The 20,893-nt window shown below is 35.7% G+C and overlaps 1 protein-coding gene across 3 annotated transcripts in view; it reads right to left on the bottom strand.

Annotated features, from left to right (window-relative positions):
- Nucleotides 1-20,893, bottom strand: part of MAP4K3 (mitogen-activated protein kinase kinase kinase kinase 3) — a 181,929-nt gene continuing 161,036 nt past the window's right edge. For 2 of the 3 annotated variants that reach the window (XM_026479448.4, XM_026479456.4), the window contains 9 exons: nt 20,747-20,864; nt 16,520-16,578; nt 15,423-15,526; nt 11,222-11,393; nt 8,198-8,266; nt 8,022-8,114; nt 4,939-5,009; nt 2,386-2,441; nt 1-1,739 (listed from right to left, as the gene is read on the bottom strand). In XM_026479448.4, the coding sequence (XP_026335233.2) occupies nt 1,652-1,739; nt 2,386-2,441; nt 4,939-5,009; nt 8,022-8,114; nt 8,198-8,266; nt 11,222-11,393; nt 15,423-15,526; nt 16,520-16,578; nt 20,747-20,864 (830 nt within the window). In that variant the 3' untranslated portion in view covers nt 1-1,651. Of the gene's footprint in view, nt 1,740-2,384; nt 2,442-4,938; nt 5,035-8,021; nt 8,115-8,197; nt 8,267-11,221; nt 11,394-15,422; nt 15,527-16,519; nt 16,579-20,746; nt 20,865-20,893 lie in introns of those variants that run through there. The other variant, XM_057309419.1, reaches the window with a different exon arrangement.

Here is a 20,893-nt window from a genome sequence, read left to right as displayed (position 1 = left end):
TGGTGTTCCAATAACACTTTATTTACAAAAACAAGTAGTGAGCAGGATTCGGCTGAGGTATGTTTGCCGACACCTGCTCATACATAAGACTATGAATGTTTCATTGATTTTCCTGATCAGAAAGTTGAAGATTTTATAAAAGATACCCCTTTAGGAAACTGAGATGACAGTCAAATAAAAATATGATCTGAGGGACCAGAATGGGTATATTGGATTCAATGCAGAATAATTAAAAAACTGTTTTTCTCCTTAATATATTTTAGTCTTACTCTCTATAGATTAAGCCAGATGACAAGCTACTATACAACCGCATGTTAAAAAACATGTTTATTTTACACTATGTACAATCAGGAATATATTTAAAAGCATTATCAGTTAAAATAAATGAAGACCATAAATCACAATTTAGTTTGTTCCTAGTGTATATACCCACATTAAAATATAAAGAACATATACCAAAAAAGAGCCAAAGTGTGCATTTTGCTAAAACTTGGTATATACATATTCCATTGGGAAAAAAGCAATAAAAAATGACTTTAAACGAAAACTAAGTTCCTGTGATGTGTAGTAACCATTATATTTTTTATATGAGGTAGTAACTAAATTATTTTGGCCATGTGTTAATACTCTAAGTCAAAAGAAATACGAAAATGATCATAAAATAAGGCCAACCAAAGTAAAAATTTCACTAGAAATTTGAACCACTCCACTGTATGGAATGTTATAGGTCTTCAATGTGATTCTATGAAATGTTTAGTGTGGACTCTTTAATAATGCTAACTTATTTTTTGTGCATACTGTAATTCAGACAACTGCAGTGTTACACCACGGTACCGCTATTCTGGGATTCAAAAATTTTTCAAAGGTATGTTTTTAAGCACAGATAAACAATCTTACAGGATTCTGCTTAAATATAAAAAGACCAGTTACTACAACAGGTGGTTAATTGGTTTGTTTCACATAGAAAACAATCCAAGTACATTTAAAAAAGATGTTGTGGAGCCAAATGCACATTGACAATGTCACAGCTTACTTTTGTGACTTAATACATCACATATCAATACTTTGTGCAAATATAAACACCAGTGTACTTGCATTAAAATTAAAAACAAGATTATAAAATGATTATAGCCTCCATTACAATTTGGAAAGTTACAAGATCTGTATTCATATTACTAAATTACATATAATAAAAATACAATAGTGTTAAATGTACGGTTTCATTGCCAGCATCCCATTTTGTAATATAGACACACCCAAGAATATACTAAGAATTCTTAAAATATTAACCCCAAATGCATTTTCATTAACATTTACATCTGTACAGATAAGACACATACTTGTACATCTCATAAAAGTACATTATCTACATAAATTCGTAGTGTATGTCTTCAGCAATATGAAGTTTCACAGAAAAATACTGCCTGTATGTACAAAGATTACATAACAATGAATTAAGCACTTGTGTGGTTCAATATGCTAAATATATCCATACCACTGAAAACAAAAATTCTCCCCATCTCGTCTCATGCCACAATAAATTACAAGGGACTGAAGCCAGGTCACTGCAGCCTCTGTACAGCTTCAAGCTTTCGTCCACGGTGCAGCAGTAGTGCTCGTTCCAACGTTAACTGTCGAAGCACAGTCTTCTTCAGTAACTGTTCTCATGGCCTGCCAGGATGTATAAGTTGCTATTTGCTGTGGGGTTATCAGTTGGCCTACTTTCCAAAACCACGACCCTAAAGGTGATAAACAAACAGAAGTTATTCTTGAAAACTACGGTTAGCAGAAACATTTTCCATGGCTTCTTCATTTTATGCCTCCATAAATGCTGTTTGATTTGTGGGCAGGAAATGATTTGCAAATCACTATGATTAAAGAACCAATTCCAGCTCCAGGAAGTACTTTTGCTGCCCACCACCTCCCACCTCTAAGCCAGTGTTGTAAGAGTTAGAGGTGGGGAAAACCTGTATTTGGAATAATCTGGGGGAACTTAATTCTCACAAAGTATAAAACAACCTGTCGTTCAAGAATCAGAAAGTATATCGGAATAGAACCCAAAAATTCTATTTGGCACTAAAACCAGAAAGTTTTATTTGTTAGCATATGGTATTTTCCTCTTTCTGGTGCTGTAAATCATACTTTAGACAGCACGTTTAATGCAAAATGAGTACTGACAGATCTATATATTCCTGTTACTTGGAAGATCAGGCACAGTCTCAAAGGCTTTATAACTTCCTGACTTGTGAATTCTTTAGTGTGAAAAATACAATGTTGAATATATTACTGTAGAAATTTCAATTCCCTTGAAAAAAGAAATCAGTTTCTTGCTGGATTTATAGAATGCATTTAGTACTCCATATTTAATACAACCCCTTTCCATACCTGTCAGAGCCAAGCAGTCTGAAAATTCTTGTGTTATCTGAAATTTCTTGTGTTACCTGTTCAATTAAAATACAAACTTAATTTCTGGATTAAAGGCACAAAATTTTATATGGGCATTCAATTTATAACTCTATAGAAGAGAAATATAATTCCTAAGATGAAAACAGATCCCTATCCCTGCATGAGTGTTAGTTTGTTAAGTCAGCACATAGATACATCAGTTAGTTTAGGAAAAAAGTGCCTAATTTTGAATTAATCATAAAATAGGAGCGTAGGAAAACTATTTACTTATTAAATTACAGACCTAAAGGGAAAAATTTAAAAGCAAGCACGCAGTCCATTTATTTATCGGAAACCCCTGTCAGTTACGTTAATGCTAACAGCAAGGCCAGTGCAGTAGCAAGCCACCCAGATCTGGTCCTTTTACTTCAAAGGCGGCACTGTGGTATGATGGGAGAAACTCAAGACTGGAATTTGAATCCCAGTTCTCCTCCTCACTAGCTATGACACTGGGCAAGGCAGTAATTTGCTGAAAATGGGTTGTCTTCTGTAAAACAGGAGAGAAAATCTCTACCCGGCAGCAGTACTGTGTGGTCTTACAAGCAGTAGTGGGTATAAAGCCGAGCTAAGGCAGCGCTCAACAGATGATTTTTCTCTCTTGCATCTCCCCCAGCCTCCCGAAATAGTATATTCTGATGTTATATATTCTTTAGGAAGTCCTCAGTGAGACCCATTACCAGTTGGGGAGTTAAAGAAAAGTCTACGGGAGAAAGAAAAACCCACTATGCCACTATTTGTTGCTTACTGAATACAAAACATTCCAAATTGTTATGACAGTAACTTCTCCCCACAATTTTATAGGCTGAAAAAACAATTTGATTTCCAAACTAAATGTATTCCATTAGTACCTCTACAATTAGTTATTCTGGAAACACCAGCGATTCTCAACCTCTTTCGGAACCCAGCACACCTGAAGGATACAACATGCTCACTACAGTGATAGTGGCTCACCATGACTGATCTTCATTGTGTTTTGGGGTTTGCCCACTAGAAGGACATAACATTTTTAGAGGAACAGTACTCAGTAAGGGCTGCCGGCACAGTTTGAAAAAGTCCCTCAGGTGATTTTTTGCACAATCTTTTTCTTTTTCTTAAACTGCTCTCTGGTATCCTGCTTACAGAGTCTTTCTTTCTCTGCCCAGTGTTTATTAGTTGTTGACTATTCTTATCTCCCTGCTCAATTCCCCGAGGTGATTTTAAAAACATCTTCCTGAGCAGCCCTCTTGTGGGAATAACTACTAGAAACACATTAGCTATGAAGTTTCTTTTCTTTTCTTTAAAGATTTTATTTTTAAGTAGTCTCTACAACCCAACTGGGGCTCGAATTTACAACCCCGTGGTCAAAAGTCGCATGCATGCTCTACTGGCTGAGCCACCCAGGTGCCCCTATGACTTTTCTTGAATACTTACTATAAGCCAGGCATTATGCCAAGCACATTACGTGCTTCCTTTCATTTAATCTTAATAACCCAGTGACGTAAGTACTATTTTGTTATCCTCAATTCACAAATGAAAAGTACGGGCAAAGAGAAGTTAAGTGATATGCTACGACCACGGTCACAAAACAGCAGGGTGGAGACCTGAACCCGGCGTTTCAACTCTGGAACTCATGCTCACGGTCCCTCTGCTATAATGTCCACTTGGTTAGAAGAAATATTCCGAGCTTAGAATGACAGTTTAGGACACAAATGAGCTACTTTCTTGCTTGAAGCACCTAAGGTTCTCCTTTCCTTCCTATGCTCAAGAGAAAGTTATACTACTGAAGACTGGTCTGGGGTACTGGGAGAGTTTCTGATGATTTTACTGGCCTGGATATCCTTGGGGGCAACATCTTGCTCACATCTGTAACCCCAGCACTTTCTGGTGGAAATGAGGAGCAGAACAGAGTATGTCCTAGGACTTGGGAGTTAAATTGTTCCTAGAGTTAAATTAAGGTAGGAAGAAATGGGGGCGGGGCGCCTGGGTGGCTCTCTCGGTCAAGCGCCCGATTCTTGATTTCAGCTCAGGTCATGATCTCAGGGTCGTGAGGTTGAGCCCCGTGTTGGGTTCTGTGCTCAGCTCAGAGTCTGCTTGGGATTCTCTCTCTACCTTTGCCCCTCCCCTACTTATGCTCTTTCTCTCTAAAATTTATATAATATATAAAACATATATGTAAATATATATATTCTCTATAAAAATATATATATTCTATATATATATAGAATATATACATATATATATAAATAAAATCTTAAAACAATCAAACCAGAACATACAATTGGCATGTCTCTACCAAAGCATCTATTAAAAAAAGGGGGGGGCAGCAAAGAATCTTACAAATGTCAAGTGAATCAGGGTAATTACCAGGCTGAATACAGTAAATATTAATAAAGTGAGCATATCAAGCATTCCTCGTATCATTTAAGAATTTTCCAAAGTTAAAGAAAATTGTTCAAATAGAATTTGATAGTTTCATAACTATTTAATGGACACAATTTTTAAAAGATTACTTACCTCATTAGATCTAAAACTTCTACCTTGCATTCCGTGTTTCCAGAAAGCTAGCACACTGTCTTGTAGGCAAACTAGCAGGCAAGAACAGCTCAGTTACTGTTAATAGTACAAAAGTTCAACCGATAAGCATCATTTTGTCCCTCTATCTTGCATAGCAATACTTCATTTAGTAACTAATGTCAGCTATTCCATATTTACGTAGCATCTTTACTTTTGAAATTAAAAATATACATATACCAGTTAGAACTTATTCATCTTTTTGGCAAGAAAAAAGAAAATTCGAAAATATTGTTCTGTTTACAGAAATTTTTGTTTTGATAAAATGACAATATTTGAAAATAAGGTATTTCAAACAGATAGAAAAATATGAGAATAACACAGAAACATGTACCTACCATTTAACTATCAAATCCTAACATTTTGCCATATTTGCCTTTTGTTTTAAATAAAACCAAATACAGCTGACATCCGTATACAACCCCCTGCAATCCCATTCTAGCCCTTCCTTCCTCCCTGACATAACCACTATTACCAATTTGGTGCTTGTCATTCTCATGTTTGTTTTTACTATTACTACACAATATCAAACTTTATATTGAATGTTTCCAACTTTCATACAAGTGATCTGATGAACATTTAAATTGTTTCTAGTTTTTTGTTATTAGCATCTATAACTAAAACATTCTGTGCCTCTTCTTGAATACATGTGCAAAATTGTCTAATTCTAGATACAAAATTATTGGGACACAGGCATATGTACTTTCTAAAAATATTAGCTTTGCTTTTAATATTTACATATTTATATACGTATTTTTATGTGTTTTCAGTGAGGAAAATATCTAATTTTGTTTCCTGCAGATAACCAGCAGTACCAGCATCATCTGCTGAATGTCCACCACTGCCCACAGACATATGCTGTAAGTTTCCACTTAACAGGTAGGCCCATTTCTGAACTTCTCTTGTGGTGCCACTGTTCTGTTTATTTGTCCCTGTGTTGATCCCACACTGTCTTAATCATTATGGCTTTGTCAAAGTTTCAATACTGAGTAGGGCAAAATATTCATCAAAATTTTACTATTCTTGGCTTTTGGTTCTTCCATACAAATTTTCAGATCAGCTTACCAAGTGGCACAAAACATCTTATCAGGATTTTTATTGTAAATGCACCCAATGTGTGGTTTAACTTACAAAGAACTGACACCTTTCTCATATTCAGTCTTTCTATCCATGGACATGGTATAGTTCTTGATTTGTTTTCAAATCTTCCGTTTTTAAACAATAATTTGGAATTCCCTAGATAATGGTCTTAAACATTTTGATTACATTTATTTCCACATACTTTATTGCCATTGTCAATGAGATCTTTTTTCCTATAAAAAATTTCCTAATTACTGGCACACTGAAAAGCTATTCATTTGTTTTAGTCACATCCAGCAACTCTGAATTCTTCTAGTGGTTCAGTAGTTTATTTACAGCTGTACATTCTATATAGATAATCATACCATCAGCAAAAAAAGGATCTTTTACTTTTTTCTTTCTAATCCTCACAGTTTCCTTTTCTTGTCTAGAAAGACAATGTTGAAATGTGATGATGGCAGGTATTCTTATCTTGTTCTTGACTTTAATGGGAGAGTTTGATCACTGAAATATGAATATTTTTTAATAGGCTTTGCTAGATGAAGAACATTTCCTTCTATTCCTAATTTGTTAAGAAGCTGGGTTTTTTTCCCTTAAATCATGAATGACTTCGATTCTTTTTGTGTATTTACTGAAAAATTATGTGACCTTTTGCTTTAAAAATTTAATGTGCTTTATTACATAAATTTTCTGATGCTGAACGAACCACCCTTATTTTTCTGAAATAAAGTCTTATTTGATGATGTGGAATTCTATTTGCTAGTACTTTGTTTAGATTTTTTCAAAATCTATATTCATGAGACTGGATTATTTTGTTTTCTGTACTAATCTTGCTTGATTTTAGTATCAGTGTTAAACACTGATTTGTTCAGCACTCCTTCTTTGTCAATAATCTGAAATAGTTTGTATAGGAGAGCGATGATCTCTTTTTTTTAAGAGCGGATAAAAATTTCCTACAAAGCCATCAGGCCTAGGTGAGGAGAGTCTTGGTTACCAGGCCCCTCAAGCAAGGAGCATAGTTCTGGCTCCCATCTCCTGTGGGATCCTTTTAGTCTTCTTTATCACCAGGAGCCCAGCACATCTGTTGGCTTCAGGCCTGCATACTGCTTTGAGTTTCTGTTCTTTATCTTACTTTGGCCCTGGCTATGTGTTTTTAAGCATGGATTCCATTTTAACATCTTGAAGAGCTTTCCCCTCATTACTATCATCAGCATTTGCTTGCTGGCAGAGAGGCACTCTAGTCGGAGGAGAGAGTGAAAATAGAACCAGGAATAAGACAAATGAACTATCTGCCCCTGGCCCTACCCTCAACCAACATATATATGTACAAATATCTTTCACTCATAACGAAGACCAAAAAAATTGTGTCTAGTTAAATACTGAAGTAGCTCTCATTCATTTTCCTAGCACCATCTCATATATGATCATTTTTACCTAATTTTTCTAGAATCTGATCATTTTAGAATACTGGTTCTGTAAGAAATCCTTTTTCAGAAAACACTCTAGTCAAGCAAAATGTGACAATGACGAGGAGATTCCACAATCTTATGGAGATGCTTAAAATGCTCTGATCAGCAAATACAATAACAAAAATACAACATAATATCCTAAGTCCTAAATTTTAAAGTACTTATAGGGAAACTCTACAGGAGTTTGGAGGAAATGGGAATTCATAACTGTGTCATGAAAAATAATATTTAATTGTTTCTTTTGAAATGTCAAATTCTCTAAGGAGGATAACATTATTTATAGATTATATCAGTTATTAAACTATTTCAGAGAATGTATAAAAGTGAAGATGATACTGACCTCATATTCATCATAGCCTGTATTTTAAAAAAATGTGTCCTTAGTAATATCCCTCTGTAATTTCAGATAATTATCAGGTAACTTATTTTAAGCATTTACTACTGCAATCAAACAAGAAATACAAAACTTTCACTTACCTATTGATTCAATCCGGAAATCAAAGGTGAGTTCAGATGATAATTTTCTGCTAGATTTTAATCTTCCTTGGAGATTTACTATTTTTATACAACCTAAAGAAGGTGGGGAAAAGTCACTCAGAAACGAAGATAAAATAAAATGTGTTAAAGGAAGATGTTTGTAAATAAAAACTTACAGTCCAAGCATACAAGAATGGTATCTCTCTCCAGTTGGGTTACATGAGTAACGCTTGTCTGTGGGCTATCTGTAACACAAACAAACTCAATAAACTTACATAAAAAAGTAATAGCGAAATCACAGAGATGTAAATACAAGAATTCTGAACATCACTGAATTTGAAATGGATTTAAATTTTTGGTTATACATATGTAGTGGCTGGGCCAGGCTGCTTGGGTCTAAACTCTCATGCAGTGCTACTAAACGAAGTGAGTGCTCGGTGGAGGGCTGACTATTGTCCTTACTACGGGTGATGTCATCATTTCTAGTCATACGTGAAATCAGGAGTCTCATCTTCTATATTACGGTTAGGAATGATTTCTGCTTTTAAACCAGAAGGCCAGGGACTATGCTTTGTACACCATTATATGGTAATGCTTGGCACCACACGCAATAAATATTTATTGAGTGAATGAATCAGAGTGTCAAACAAATTACTTCAAGCACAAATGAATTAAAAGAAATACTGAAGTATTTTGAGAACTATCAAGTATTACCAAAATGCAAAGAGGCATTATTTTTATTATAATGATTTATCAAAATTCTTACAACCTGACAATGTTTAAATGATGATTTGCCATAAAGTGAAAAGCAGAATATCCCAAACTTTGTATGAACATCAAAACTAAAATTGCTGAGCTATAGCGCTTTTTTCGGGCCTTATATTTCCTGTAGAGTGAGTCTGATGACCTATAGTCTACCATTTTCTCCTTCCCACAGTATTTAGTACTAGGCCATCCAAGGACTGCCATATTTCAGACCTTCAAACGTAGTTTAGACCCGGTACTTCTGTAACCAACCAGGGTTGAAAGAACATGGAACAAGCCAGCAAATCAGATCTTTGTAGCTCTTATACACATGGGTGAAAATTAACAATCTGAACATATCTATACAATCTACTTCAGTTCAGGAAGCCAGTCTAGCATTACTAGAGAGAAAGTTAGGAAAATAAGGTTTTACCAACTGCTTCTATCAATTAGTTACCAAACACTGGAATCATCTAGAGAACTTTAAAAAATACTGATGCCTAGCTGCCACCTCTAGATTTTCTTATTTAATTGGGAGTCTGTATGACTTGAGGTATCAGGAGTTTTAAAAGCTTCCGAAAGTAGATTATAAACGGCAACAGAGTTTAGGAAGCCACTGGCTTAGAATTTCATATGATTCTAAAGTCTAACTCTGCTTTCTCTCTCACTCAATTTTTATCTTATAATCTCAAAACCAGAGATGAATGATACTTATCATATTTAACCTTAAATAAACGGATTTCCTTACAGTAAGAGAATGAAGTCAAAGATTCCAAAGAAAGGTACCCACAGCTGTACAAAATTCTTTTGTGAAGAGACTAGGCCCTTCATTTAACAATTAGTAGAAAAGGATTTAAAATTAAAATGCTTGGGAGAAATAAGGCATTAACTGAAATTCACTAACAATAAAGTACCAGTCACCCAACAATGCGTTCCTATTAAACAGGGAGGGAGAGATCCGGAAAGCAGGAGTGCACCTGCTGTCCGAAAGAGAAGATGGGTGTCTAAGGGAATACGCAGTACAGACACTTGGAGGGAGCCAGAGAAGCCACATTTGTTGCTAGGGGCAAACCATGTTTTCCTTCAACAATGTGTCCTTAAAGGAAAGCTGTTTCAAGTCTCCTGGGCTTCAGTAAGTCATGTAACTGTCTCTAGGTTTTTGTGAATGTGTTTGTGATTTTTTTTCACAGCCAAAAAACCTCAACTCTGAATTTCTTTCTTTTGTGAACACTCAGGCTTCCAACAAACTCCTGACTAATCAGTATTTATTGGCAAACTGGCTTCTTAATATTTCCCTAAGAACCCAAAGACTCTGACAAAAAGCCTCTGCAAGACCTTTAAAAATTGCCTTTTAGGGTCGCCTGGGTGGTTCAGTCAGTTAAGTGTGACTCTTGATTTTGGCTCAGGCCATGATCTCAGGGGTCACGAGATCGAGCCCTGCGCTGGGCTCTGCACTGCGCGTGGAGCCCAGTTAAGATTCTCTCTCTCTATCCCCGTCCCTCTACCCTCCATGCCCCCACTCCCTGCTCTCTCAATAAATAAAAAGTGCCTTCTAAAATGGTCACTGTCTATTTTACAGCAAAACACTGTACAATGTTATTTTTTAAGGGAAAAACAGCAAAAAGAGCTCCACCATAACACAGTGCTTATAAATAAGAAAAAAAGATTGTTCAGGTCAACCTTTTTCAAGTGTAAAAGTTCAATCAGATTTATTTACCACAAAACACAAGTTTTATTAATGTGTACTGACTGCAACAAAATCGAAGGTTTCAAACTATAATCAAATTTCTGTAAAAAGCTCATTAATTGGAAATATTTCCTAAGATACTAGCTATGAAGGAAAGATCTGCTATGCAACTGGACAACACAGATCAAAATTTAAGGAAAAACCTTATATAAAAGAATTATTTTCAAGACTCTCTAATATTTCAGAAGGAGCTGTTTAATTATAATTTATGTCCTAATTACAAATCATTAAACATGTATGGAAGTTATTGCATAGTACCTGTGTATCAATTATAGGAATATCATGGAAAATAAACTATACTTAATGCAGTTTTTCCTTTTATTTAAATAAACTTTTCTAGGCCTGAGGTATGTGTGTATGTGTAGTTCTCGGAGTGTGGTTGCTGTATCTGAATCCTCAGCGCCACATGGGAACATACAGAAATGAAAATCCACAGGCCCCACTCTAGATCTACTGAAAGGAGAACTGGTGGTGGGGGCCAGCAAGCCTCTGGGTGATTCCGACGTATACTCAGGTTTGGGAATGCATGATGTTTTAAATGCCTCAAACAAATTAGCTATTTTAAAGCAAGCCATCTTCTCTTTTTTCCAGTTTAGTAAGTTATTCTAGATTGGCTTTTTATGCACTGTTTTTGCCTAATGAGAGATATGGTAAATTTATTATTTATAAAATCAAATGTATTGGCCTTAATTCAATAAAAATCACAAACCTGATTCTGTAAACCATGAAGAGGTAGAATTTGGATTGACTGTTTCAAATCGAACCACTTGGTTGAAGTCTCTCCCTCTACTGACACCAACACAGACTAAAGGGTACTCTTGTTCCGGAACTACCAGCATCTCAAACACTCTAAGTGGACATGGTATAGGAAAATCTATGTGCTAGAGAGAGAAACAAAAATATATTAAACAAAGGAAAACAAAAGCCAAATAATTTCATGAGAACATTATTAAGAATTTTTAGCTTTATGAAAATATAGACAATAACTCTCTACTAAAAAGACTGCTCTTGTCACAGAAACTTTGGATATGCAGAAAAATACACATTATAAAGTATTTGATTTTAGGTTTGGCACCATAAAATTTTTTAAGTTAAAAATCACCTAATTTTAGGACATTAGGGCTGGAAGGGAACTTGTAAGTCACCTTTTCAGAGGTGAAAACAGAGACCCAGAAATTTGGTGACTAGCCTAGGGTCCCCCATCCCTTTGTGGCAGAGTCTCCTGCCGCCCGATATGATGCGCTTCAGTTATACTCCCTGTCTTCTTATCTTCTTATCCAGCTGAGCACACACGGATAAGAGCACTGAAACGCTCATTAGCAAGAAACACTCCTCTTGTAAATGGACAGAAAAAAAACACAAATAAGAGAAATTTACCCTTAAAGCTCAACTGACTACTCATAAACTCACAGTTATGATGCAACCAATTTTAATTTTACATAACTTCAAAATTATTTTTATATTGCTACAAAGAGACTAAATAAATTCGTATTTCTTAAGTTAGAAAAATAGATGGAGAACATTAACGTCATCAGTCATCAGGAAATGGAACTACGAGTGACTATCCATATAGCCACCTGAATGACTAAAATGCAATGACTGACAATAACAAGTGTGACTAGGAGAGCAGCAGACGAATGCTCACAAAGTGATGGGGGCCTGACCTGTACGGCAGAGCCACACTGGTTAACTACACTATCTGTTCCTGTTGAAGACACGCAGTCATACTCCGATTATATGTTCTAGAGAATACGAGCATGCACGTGCAGAGGAGGCATATGCAAAAATGTTCACAGCAGTATTGTTCAAATAACAAAAACCTGGAAGTAACCCAAATGCCCATCAACAGTGCATAGATAGAACAGTGGCATATTCACACAGTGGGAAATTACACAGCACTGACAACGAACGAACTATAACTACATCCAACGACACAAACACGATGCTGCACAAAAGCCAGACACGAGTGAATACACACTTTATGATTCCACTTACACGCTGTTGAAAGATCAGGTAAAATTAATTCTAATGTTTAGGGGTGCGTATTTATACAGTCAAAATGGAAAGGAAGGGAGCTGACTTGACAGGGGGTACCATGGGGAGTTCTGAGGTGCTAGCGATATTCTTCACAATAAAAGGTTCCCTCCCAAAATATCGGTCTTATACATGCTTTAACAACCCCACTGTTAATATATTTATATTTTTGTTGCTCATATAAATGGGCTGTATTTGCATTTTATTTCCCAAAAGGTTAGCATTACTAGTATTTAACAAAGCTACTGAATTTATTTTTTAATCTGGCAACTCATAAATTCTAAAGAAAATAAAGTCTGGAGAAAAGAAACAGGTGAAATGGGGCTACTATAACTGCTATTCTTTAGGTGTTAGAAAATACAATGTGGTCCTTGTGGTTAGAAGGTGAAGCTGTCTGTGCACCTGTTGTCCCCACCCATATCCCTTCCTTCCCTGGGACTGCCAGACACTCCTCATCAACACTCTCCAAATCTCCTCTCTAGAAGCTTTCCCATTACCTGGGGAATACGCTTTGCCTAAAACCGGTCAGATTTTTAATAAGGCAAAAACATTCGAAATAATCCTCTTTGAAATGTGATAAAAGCAGTAAAGCAGAAAACAAAGCTCCTGTTCAATTTTTTTATCAGCAAATAAGAAAACCAACAGATTCTGAATAATTCTATTTAGCTTCTAATAATGTGTGTTAAGTCATTAACAGAAGAGGACTCCCGTCCAAGAGCTCTAAATCCAGTTGCTACTGGTGATGGTCTTTGAGGCCAGTGACTTTATCTTACTCACTTTTGTCTCTCTGGTTAAAAAGCACTATTCCTGGTTTATAGTAAGTACATAATTGTTTGCTGAGAAGGTCTTTAATTTCTAACTTTTACTTATGACGAAAATGTAGTCTAATGAAGGAAAAACTGTCAGAATGTCATTAAGAGGAAGAAAGACTACAGAAAAGATGAAAATGTTTTTGAATACATCTTATAAGACTGTAGAATAGAAACATCATAAAGAGTAATCCAAATAATGTCAAACAGAAACAAAATACCCACAATATCTTGAAGTAGACAGGGGAAGGAGAGTTGGGTTAAGATTCAGGGTAAGAGCCCACAGAGAGTTAAGGGAGTTTAAAGAAAGTGGGAAGGTGCGAAGTCTCGAGGGAGATTGTCTTCTTTTTTTTTTTCTTTTTAGATTTTATTTATTTATTTGACAGACAGAGACAGCCAGCGAGAGAGGTAACACAAGCAGGGGGAGTCGGAGAGGAAGAAGCAGGCTCCCAGCGGAGGAGCCTGATGTGGGGCTCGATCCCAGAATGCCGGGATCACGCCCTGAGCCAAAGGCAGACGCTTAACAACTGAGCCACCCAGGCGCCCCATTGAGGGAGACTGTATTCTAAGTGTAGTATCTTAGAACAGTGGCAACAGGCCTCATTAATTAGGCAGGCCAGGCTCCCTGGGATTACAGAAGTCATGGAAAAAGAAGACGTGGATGGGTAATTTTTACGCTTCCCATGTCTTCAAAGTATATATTCTCTCCTGCGTGTTCTTCATACCTAAAATTCCTTTAATAGAGAAAAGCGTCTTTTGTTATGTTAGGAATAAGTAGTATAACATATCAGGTAACACAGAAAAATCATTCATCCTAAGGTTTAATCAGACTGTATCTATGAACACTGACATAATGAAACTATTTTTCATCCTGATAGAGGCTAGGAATGAAAGGAATAGAGAGGACGTATCTAAAACAGACTAAAGGGGTAAAGGCAGAGAGAAGACAGGGAAGGACTGCAAAAAAAATCAAACCGGGTACACTTTACCACTCCATCTAGGAGAAGGCATGCTTTGTCAAGTGGGTAAGAACAAAGAGGCGCCAAGAACAAAACAGTTTTTGCCATAAATGGGCTGTATTCAGAAGCTCTGCCACAGACAGTTTATAAGGTTATTTATTTTTCCCCTTCAGCTTTTGGTTTAAATAACTTTTGTTTCAGTGATTTGTGGCAATAGCACCTCAATGGGTTCAAAACTCTTGAAGCTGTTTTTCCATTTCTTTAGCCCTACTTAATGCTGAGGTTAATAAACAGTGATAGGAAATGAAAAATAGATTCCTTAGTCACTTACAGAAATTCAAACAGCAGGAAGCCAATACTTTACATATCCTAATGTTATATTATAAATCTTAGGAAGAATCCACCCCAATTATATTCTGACCCCAAGTTCCAGGGAGATCTCAAATGCTCAGGAAATAACACTACTTAACTTATATAAAATAGCAAAGAAAACAGCTTCAAAAATTCATTTGGTATTTCCTTGGTGTGAGTGAACCATTTTATTAGTTTTCCCCCCAATTTTAAGTTACAGCTGAGTAATGTTAAATATTTTAAAGAATAGTCATTAATTAAAGATTCTAGAGAAACATAGGCACAAAAAACCATCCATGGGAAGGCCTGGGCAAATTAACAGCTAGGCATATAACCGAAATAAATAAGGTCCCGCTCTCTATGGTTATCCCTAGTCCTCTTAGGCCAAACACCAACCTGGAGGTTGCTTCTCTGCTGTGATGGAGCAGGTCAACTAGAGAATACATTCAAACAACATTCCACTGCTTCTTAACACCTCCTGTTCTGGACATGAGACTGTATGTGAGAGGCTATTTCTCGCTCCCACTGCCGTTTCCCTGAACTATTTCTCTAGTCTCTTTTAAAACTTTTATCTGGCCAACTGATTTCCTTACAATTGGGCAGATTTTTACTACCCTGCCACATAATCCAAAACCATGAAATTAACTTGAGAAGAAATGAGAAAAAAGAAAAAATGGGTTTTTTGGTGAAAGAGCAGGAAAACTGACTTAATGAAGCTTTTATACTAAGAATGACTTAGGTTGCTTTTCATGCTTACCTTAATTAACATAAATTTCTGCATTGGTTCAACCCATTCTAATAAAACAATGCTAGTCTGAAGTGCCCCACATAGGTACTTATGGCCTGTGTAAGGATTTCGCACTGTCAAGGCAAAAAAGTATATGTAAGTTCCTTTGCAACACAAAGTCCTAACAATAGCAGTTGCATGCTCTGAACACAAACAAACAAACGCTGGCTGCCAGTTCAATTTCTTAATTAGACTGCAGGGTGAAAACACTTTCAGTAAGAGCTGGAAACTCCTCCATCACTTGCAGGAGTTTTGTCTTGAGCACAAATGAAGGTGGTGGTTGTTATGGGATCTGGCAGTGGGAAGAGAGATTTTAGGTCTCATGGTAGCGGGGAGATTAGGTGAGGCAGCGAGATCCCGAATGAAGGATCCTAAGTAGATCCGGGGAGAATATAGCACAGTAGGGACAGGTGACTAAGGATGCTTTTGGGAGCAATGTTCAGAGGCAGTGATGCTTTGGTTCCAGCAACATGAAGACATTATTAATCAAATCTCAAAATATAGGTTTAAAAATAATAAAGCCTCAAAGGTTTTTAAGGGAAGGAAAGAAAACTCTTTTTTCCTTTTGCTATATGCAAATAAAATAGATGGTTGTGATGGGGGTGGGGGAGGAATTTAGGATCGTGGTGTGTGAACAGGGAGACTATAACCTTCACGTCACAGGCATAAGGTTTCACATACTAAAGGCATGAAAATATATGCTGAATGAATAAATGCAGTCTCATAAGCCATTGCCGAGCAGCATAAGAATGATAAAGAACAGGCCCCCTGGAGAACAGGGTATGATAAAGAGCTGTAATAAAAAGTCATCCTACTTTCTCCATTTATCCAGTCAATAAATTATCTGCAAAACAACTGTTATGTGCAAGGTACTACATTAGGTTTAGTTTACATGGAGACTGAATGGCCAAGACATTTGTTTTACTTAAGGGGGAAAAATAAACTATTACTGGCAGAATGCCCTGGAGAAGTACTGTTTTATACTAGATTTAAAAACGAGTCTCATTGTATTTTCTTATCTACTCTGCAAAGCAGGACAGCTACATGTTATGGATCAGTTTACTTACCAACACAACATTTCTGACACCACTTGGTTTCAGGGATTTTTGCTGATACAGCAAATTTCCTAAATGTAAATGAAAATGAATATATAATACATGTAGGTGAAGTTAGTATATGATAATGGTATCATTACAGATCAGTGGAGAAAGGATGAGTTGTTAAACCTACTAGGTCATCTATAAAAAATAAGAATACACTTGATCTGTTTCTCATCCCTCTCCCATCAATTCCAGATAGATTAAGGATTTATTAAAGTATGAAAAACAAGACTATGAAATATTTAGATTTAGAAGAATATAACCTTGGGATTTCTTTAAAAAATGCAAAAAGAACAAATTATGCAGGAAAATATTAATAAACTTTGATATATTTTCATGAATGGATCCCTATCACCTTAAACTACAGATGACAATTTGTTGAATGAATTTGTTGAATATATTAGTAACTTTGGTTTATCAAAAGATACCACTAAGAAAGTAAAAAGATAAGCCATAAACTGAGGAAAGATATTTTTGGCACATGTAATAAATTTAAGCTATGTAAAATCTTGTCTTACCACGAAAACAATTTGTAAGAACTTTTTTTAGACATTTTTATTTCTCTACTCAGGAAGAATGGGGTATAGATTTTCTGGCAAAGGTCCTTTAGAAAGGTTCTGCAAACATTTGATTCAAACTTAATATGTAAAAATCCATTTAAAATAAGTTTTTAAACTACAATTAAAAAATACATATAAACTCAAATGTCTTTTATAATGAAAGCTGATAAAACAGACTGTTAGTGCTAGGTTGTGCACATGTCAAATTATACTTCTCCATTTCTGTATACATATTTAAACTTCTTTTACATGTGTAAACATGCCACAGATTAGATGTCATTGGTCTGCATGTCTTTTAAAAAACAACAACAACAACAACAACAACAACAACAAAAAACAGAGTTGTGCTTTGCTGGTAATAAAATAGCTAAGCATGCATGCTCAATACCACTCCAAACAAGCTCAGAATAATCATGCTGGATGCTCTTGTCACTGTACAACTGGCAGCTAAGTAGTAACGAAGTATATAATGCTGAGGAATTGTAATTTTAGCTTTTAATATGTTTTATATACTGATGTTTATGTTTATAAAAACTTTAGTAACTATTGCTAACATTTACTAACACCTTACTGTTTGCCATGAATTTCACATGTTCTGTGTCAGTCCCTCCATGAGATAGGTCATAGCATAGGAATCTGAGGGTTAGATTTAATAATTTCCTCAATGTCATACAATTAGCAATTCTAGGAAGAAAGAATTTTAATCTAGTGTCTTAGTTTAACGGTAGCGTTCATAGTGATTCAACTTAGGAAAAAAAAATCCATTTCTCTTTTTATGATTCTGGATCAGTTTCACTAAAGACTATTCTGAGCTTGCAAGAGAAGATGTTAAAATTTGTTGCCACTTGTAAGTACTTTATCTGTGTGAATGAGAATTTTGTTAATAGTATGGTACCTAAACAATGACACAAATTTGTCAGATACTGAGGCACTAAATGACAACGTGCTCTAAAACACCTTGATTTCAAATTTTGGGTTAAAGCACCTATTGTTCCCCTCAACTATGTTCATGTTGGGAAGAGTTTTAACGTTCCAATTCATGCATCCCATTAATATTTATAAAAAGGCCCCTTTCGTATACAGTGAAAATTTCATACAGCTTAAAACAAAGCAAAAATTCTCCACACCTTTAAATTAAGTAAACTGCTTGAACCAAAGTGCTTTTTCAAGTTTAAAAAAATCTAAATCAAGGTTTTGATAGATTTGCACTGCAACGAGCTTAATGTTCCTGGCCCACACTTGTGAACTCGTCCCCTGGTCCCAAGGTTACTCAGGGGTTAAGTTACTGAATCTGTCAAAACCAGGAGGATTAACTAACTGCAAGGTTCTGAAAGATTGTAAAGAATACCACACAGTCAATACAAGATCAACTACGAAGTACAGCTTAGTGTTAACAATGATGAAACCATTCCAAACAGTTGTGAGCAGCACAATGAAATGTTATAAGTTTATAATTTTCTACAGTGTTCTACACAGACTTACCTTGCTTTTAGTCATGATTTTACAGTAAGGCAATAAAATTTATTTACCAGCACCCAGTTAACTAGAATCCTAAGTGAACCAACATTCTCAGTGTATTTGATGTGAGATATTTTAGGGTGCATTACAGACACGGTTCAATTTTACCACGCCTGACAACGATGACAACAGATCTTATTAAGAGCCTACTGGGTGCCAGAAACCATGGTGGATACCATACATACATACTTTTATCATTTTAAAAACAACTTTGCAAGATAGGTGTTTACTGGCTCCATTTTATAGATGAGAGGTTGTATAATTTATTCACGGTCCCAAACCTAGTCAGTTTAGGCAGGATTTAAATTCAAGTCTACCTAGATTCTAAAGCTTACGCTTTACTACAGAGGCTTTACAGTACAATACAATGAGTACCTAGACTTATAATGAGAACCACGGGACATTATAAGATGTTCAAAGGAAGTTTAATCTGTGCTCACTTTGCAGTAGAGGAACTGGTACTAATACACAGATCAAATCTTACCATGCAAAAAAGGTTTTCACATTTCCTGCCAGTAAATGAGAGAATTAAGAGTAGATTTTACAATAACTGATTCTTGATAACAAAACTGAAGACAGTGGGAAGGACACATTGGTGAGTGCTACTAACACTGAAGACTGACTGTAACAAAGTTACATGAAATGACAGCCCAGAAGTAAAGCACTCTTAGAGGTAACATCTTCCTCTGGAAATTCCTTAAAGGAAGAGGTCATATATTATTCCGTTTTGTTTCAGGTATATACTAGGAAACTTTCTTCACGTCTGGTATATTCAGTAAAATTTGAAGAACTAAAACACAGCTACAAATAAGCTCAAATAAGCTATATATGTCTCTATTCTGACAAAATGATATAAAAAAGTGAATACATTAAAATTTATGTGCTTTACATTCCTTGGAGGGCTCTTGTACCTTACATATAGTTTTATTATTTTTTTTAGAGATTTTATTTATTTGACAGAGAGAGAGAGAACATGAGCAGGGGGGAGGGCAGAAGGAGAAGCAGGGTCCCCGCTGAGCAGGGAGCCTGACGTGGGACTCGATTCCAGGATCCTGAGATCATGACCTGAGCTGAAGGCAGACGCTTGACCGACTGAGCCCCCCAGGTGTCCCCCCTTACATATATTTTTAAAGCTTGGGGTCAGTTTCCATGCCAGAGGAATTTAGGATTATCAAGTTAGACAGCTAGATGGAGATGTGCTATATAAGACAGAAAATCAACAGCACCAAGTGGCAGCTGGGAGAAAAAGAGGGAGATAAACTCTATGTGAAGAAAGAAACTCCCTGACCCCATTCTTGGGGCTAGTAATAGCTAACTCCAACTGTAGATATTATAATGTAAGTCTAATAAATCAAGTTCATGGTTGCAACTCTGAGTCATCGTGAAAAGGCTCAATTAAACTCAATGTGGTTTATTTTAAGAAGACAGAAAAGCATGCAGTATAACTTTTAAATGATTTTCATCAAAAAGGTTAATTTTTAAAGTCTTTTGCACAATGGGGCAAATTTAAGCTCTACTGTAAACTCAGCAATTGAGAACAACAGCTTTTCAAGGTACTTGAAAGCTAAGGTTATACATTAGTTTGTCTACATAATGATATGGTAAAGGAAGAATGGCTATAGTATAATGTTTTTGTAAAATACGATTTATACCAGACTCAGAGACCTTTTGGACAACAAATGAAGTGCAATATAATAACCAAAGGAAGAGAGAGAAAAATGAAAAATTCCTGAAAGTAGAAAAGCAAAACTCCTCAATTCCTAAGTAATTATCTTCTAATGTAAAAAATTTGATTTAATAAATCATTTTGATTTTCTAAGTTTAGAAACTGTACTTAGAAAAAAATTCACTTCATTCAAATTAACACAAGTATGTCGAAAGCACTATATGTGATGAAAAATTACTAGCAAATTATAGAAAAAAATTAGTTTTAACCTTGTAGAAAATACTAATCAGTTTTAAAATTCCAGAGGTGTCTTCAGTTCAATTTTTTCATTACACATGATTTCTATTAACCCAACCTGAGTGCTTTTTTCAATTTTTGTAGTATGACTATTATTTAGAATTAATTAACATATTATCTCTAAGGATGAAACATAATTAAATATACAGTTACCTCGGCAGTATTCTGTCAGGGAGTTTGTGTGCTGGAATAGACACAGGTAACTTTTGCATTTGTCTTGCATAATCAAAAAGCCCTGGTAAATTATGGGAATAAAGCTGAGAAGCTTTACCTGTAAAGAAAAATAACCATGATATAAAA

Source organism: Ursus arctos, unplaced genomic scaffold (genome assembly GCF_023065955.2).
Source record: "Ursus arctos isolate Adak ecotype North America unplaced genomic scaffold, UrsArc2.0 scaffold_8, whole genome shotgun sequence".
Taxonomy (NCBI): domain Eukaryota; kingdom Metazoa; phylum Chordata; class Mammalia; order Carnivora; family Ursidae; genus Ursus; species Ursus arctos.
Note: the sequence above shows the minus strand (reverse complement) of the source record. Positions and strands in the feature narration are given on the sequence as shown.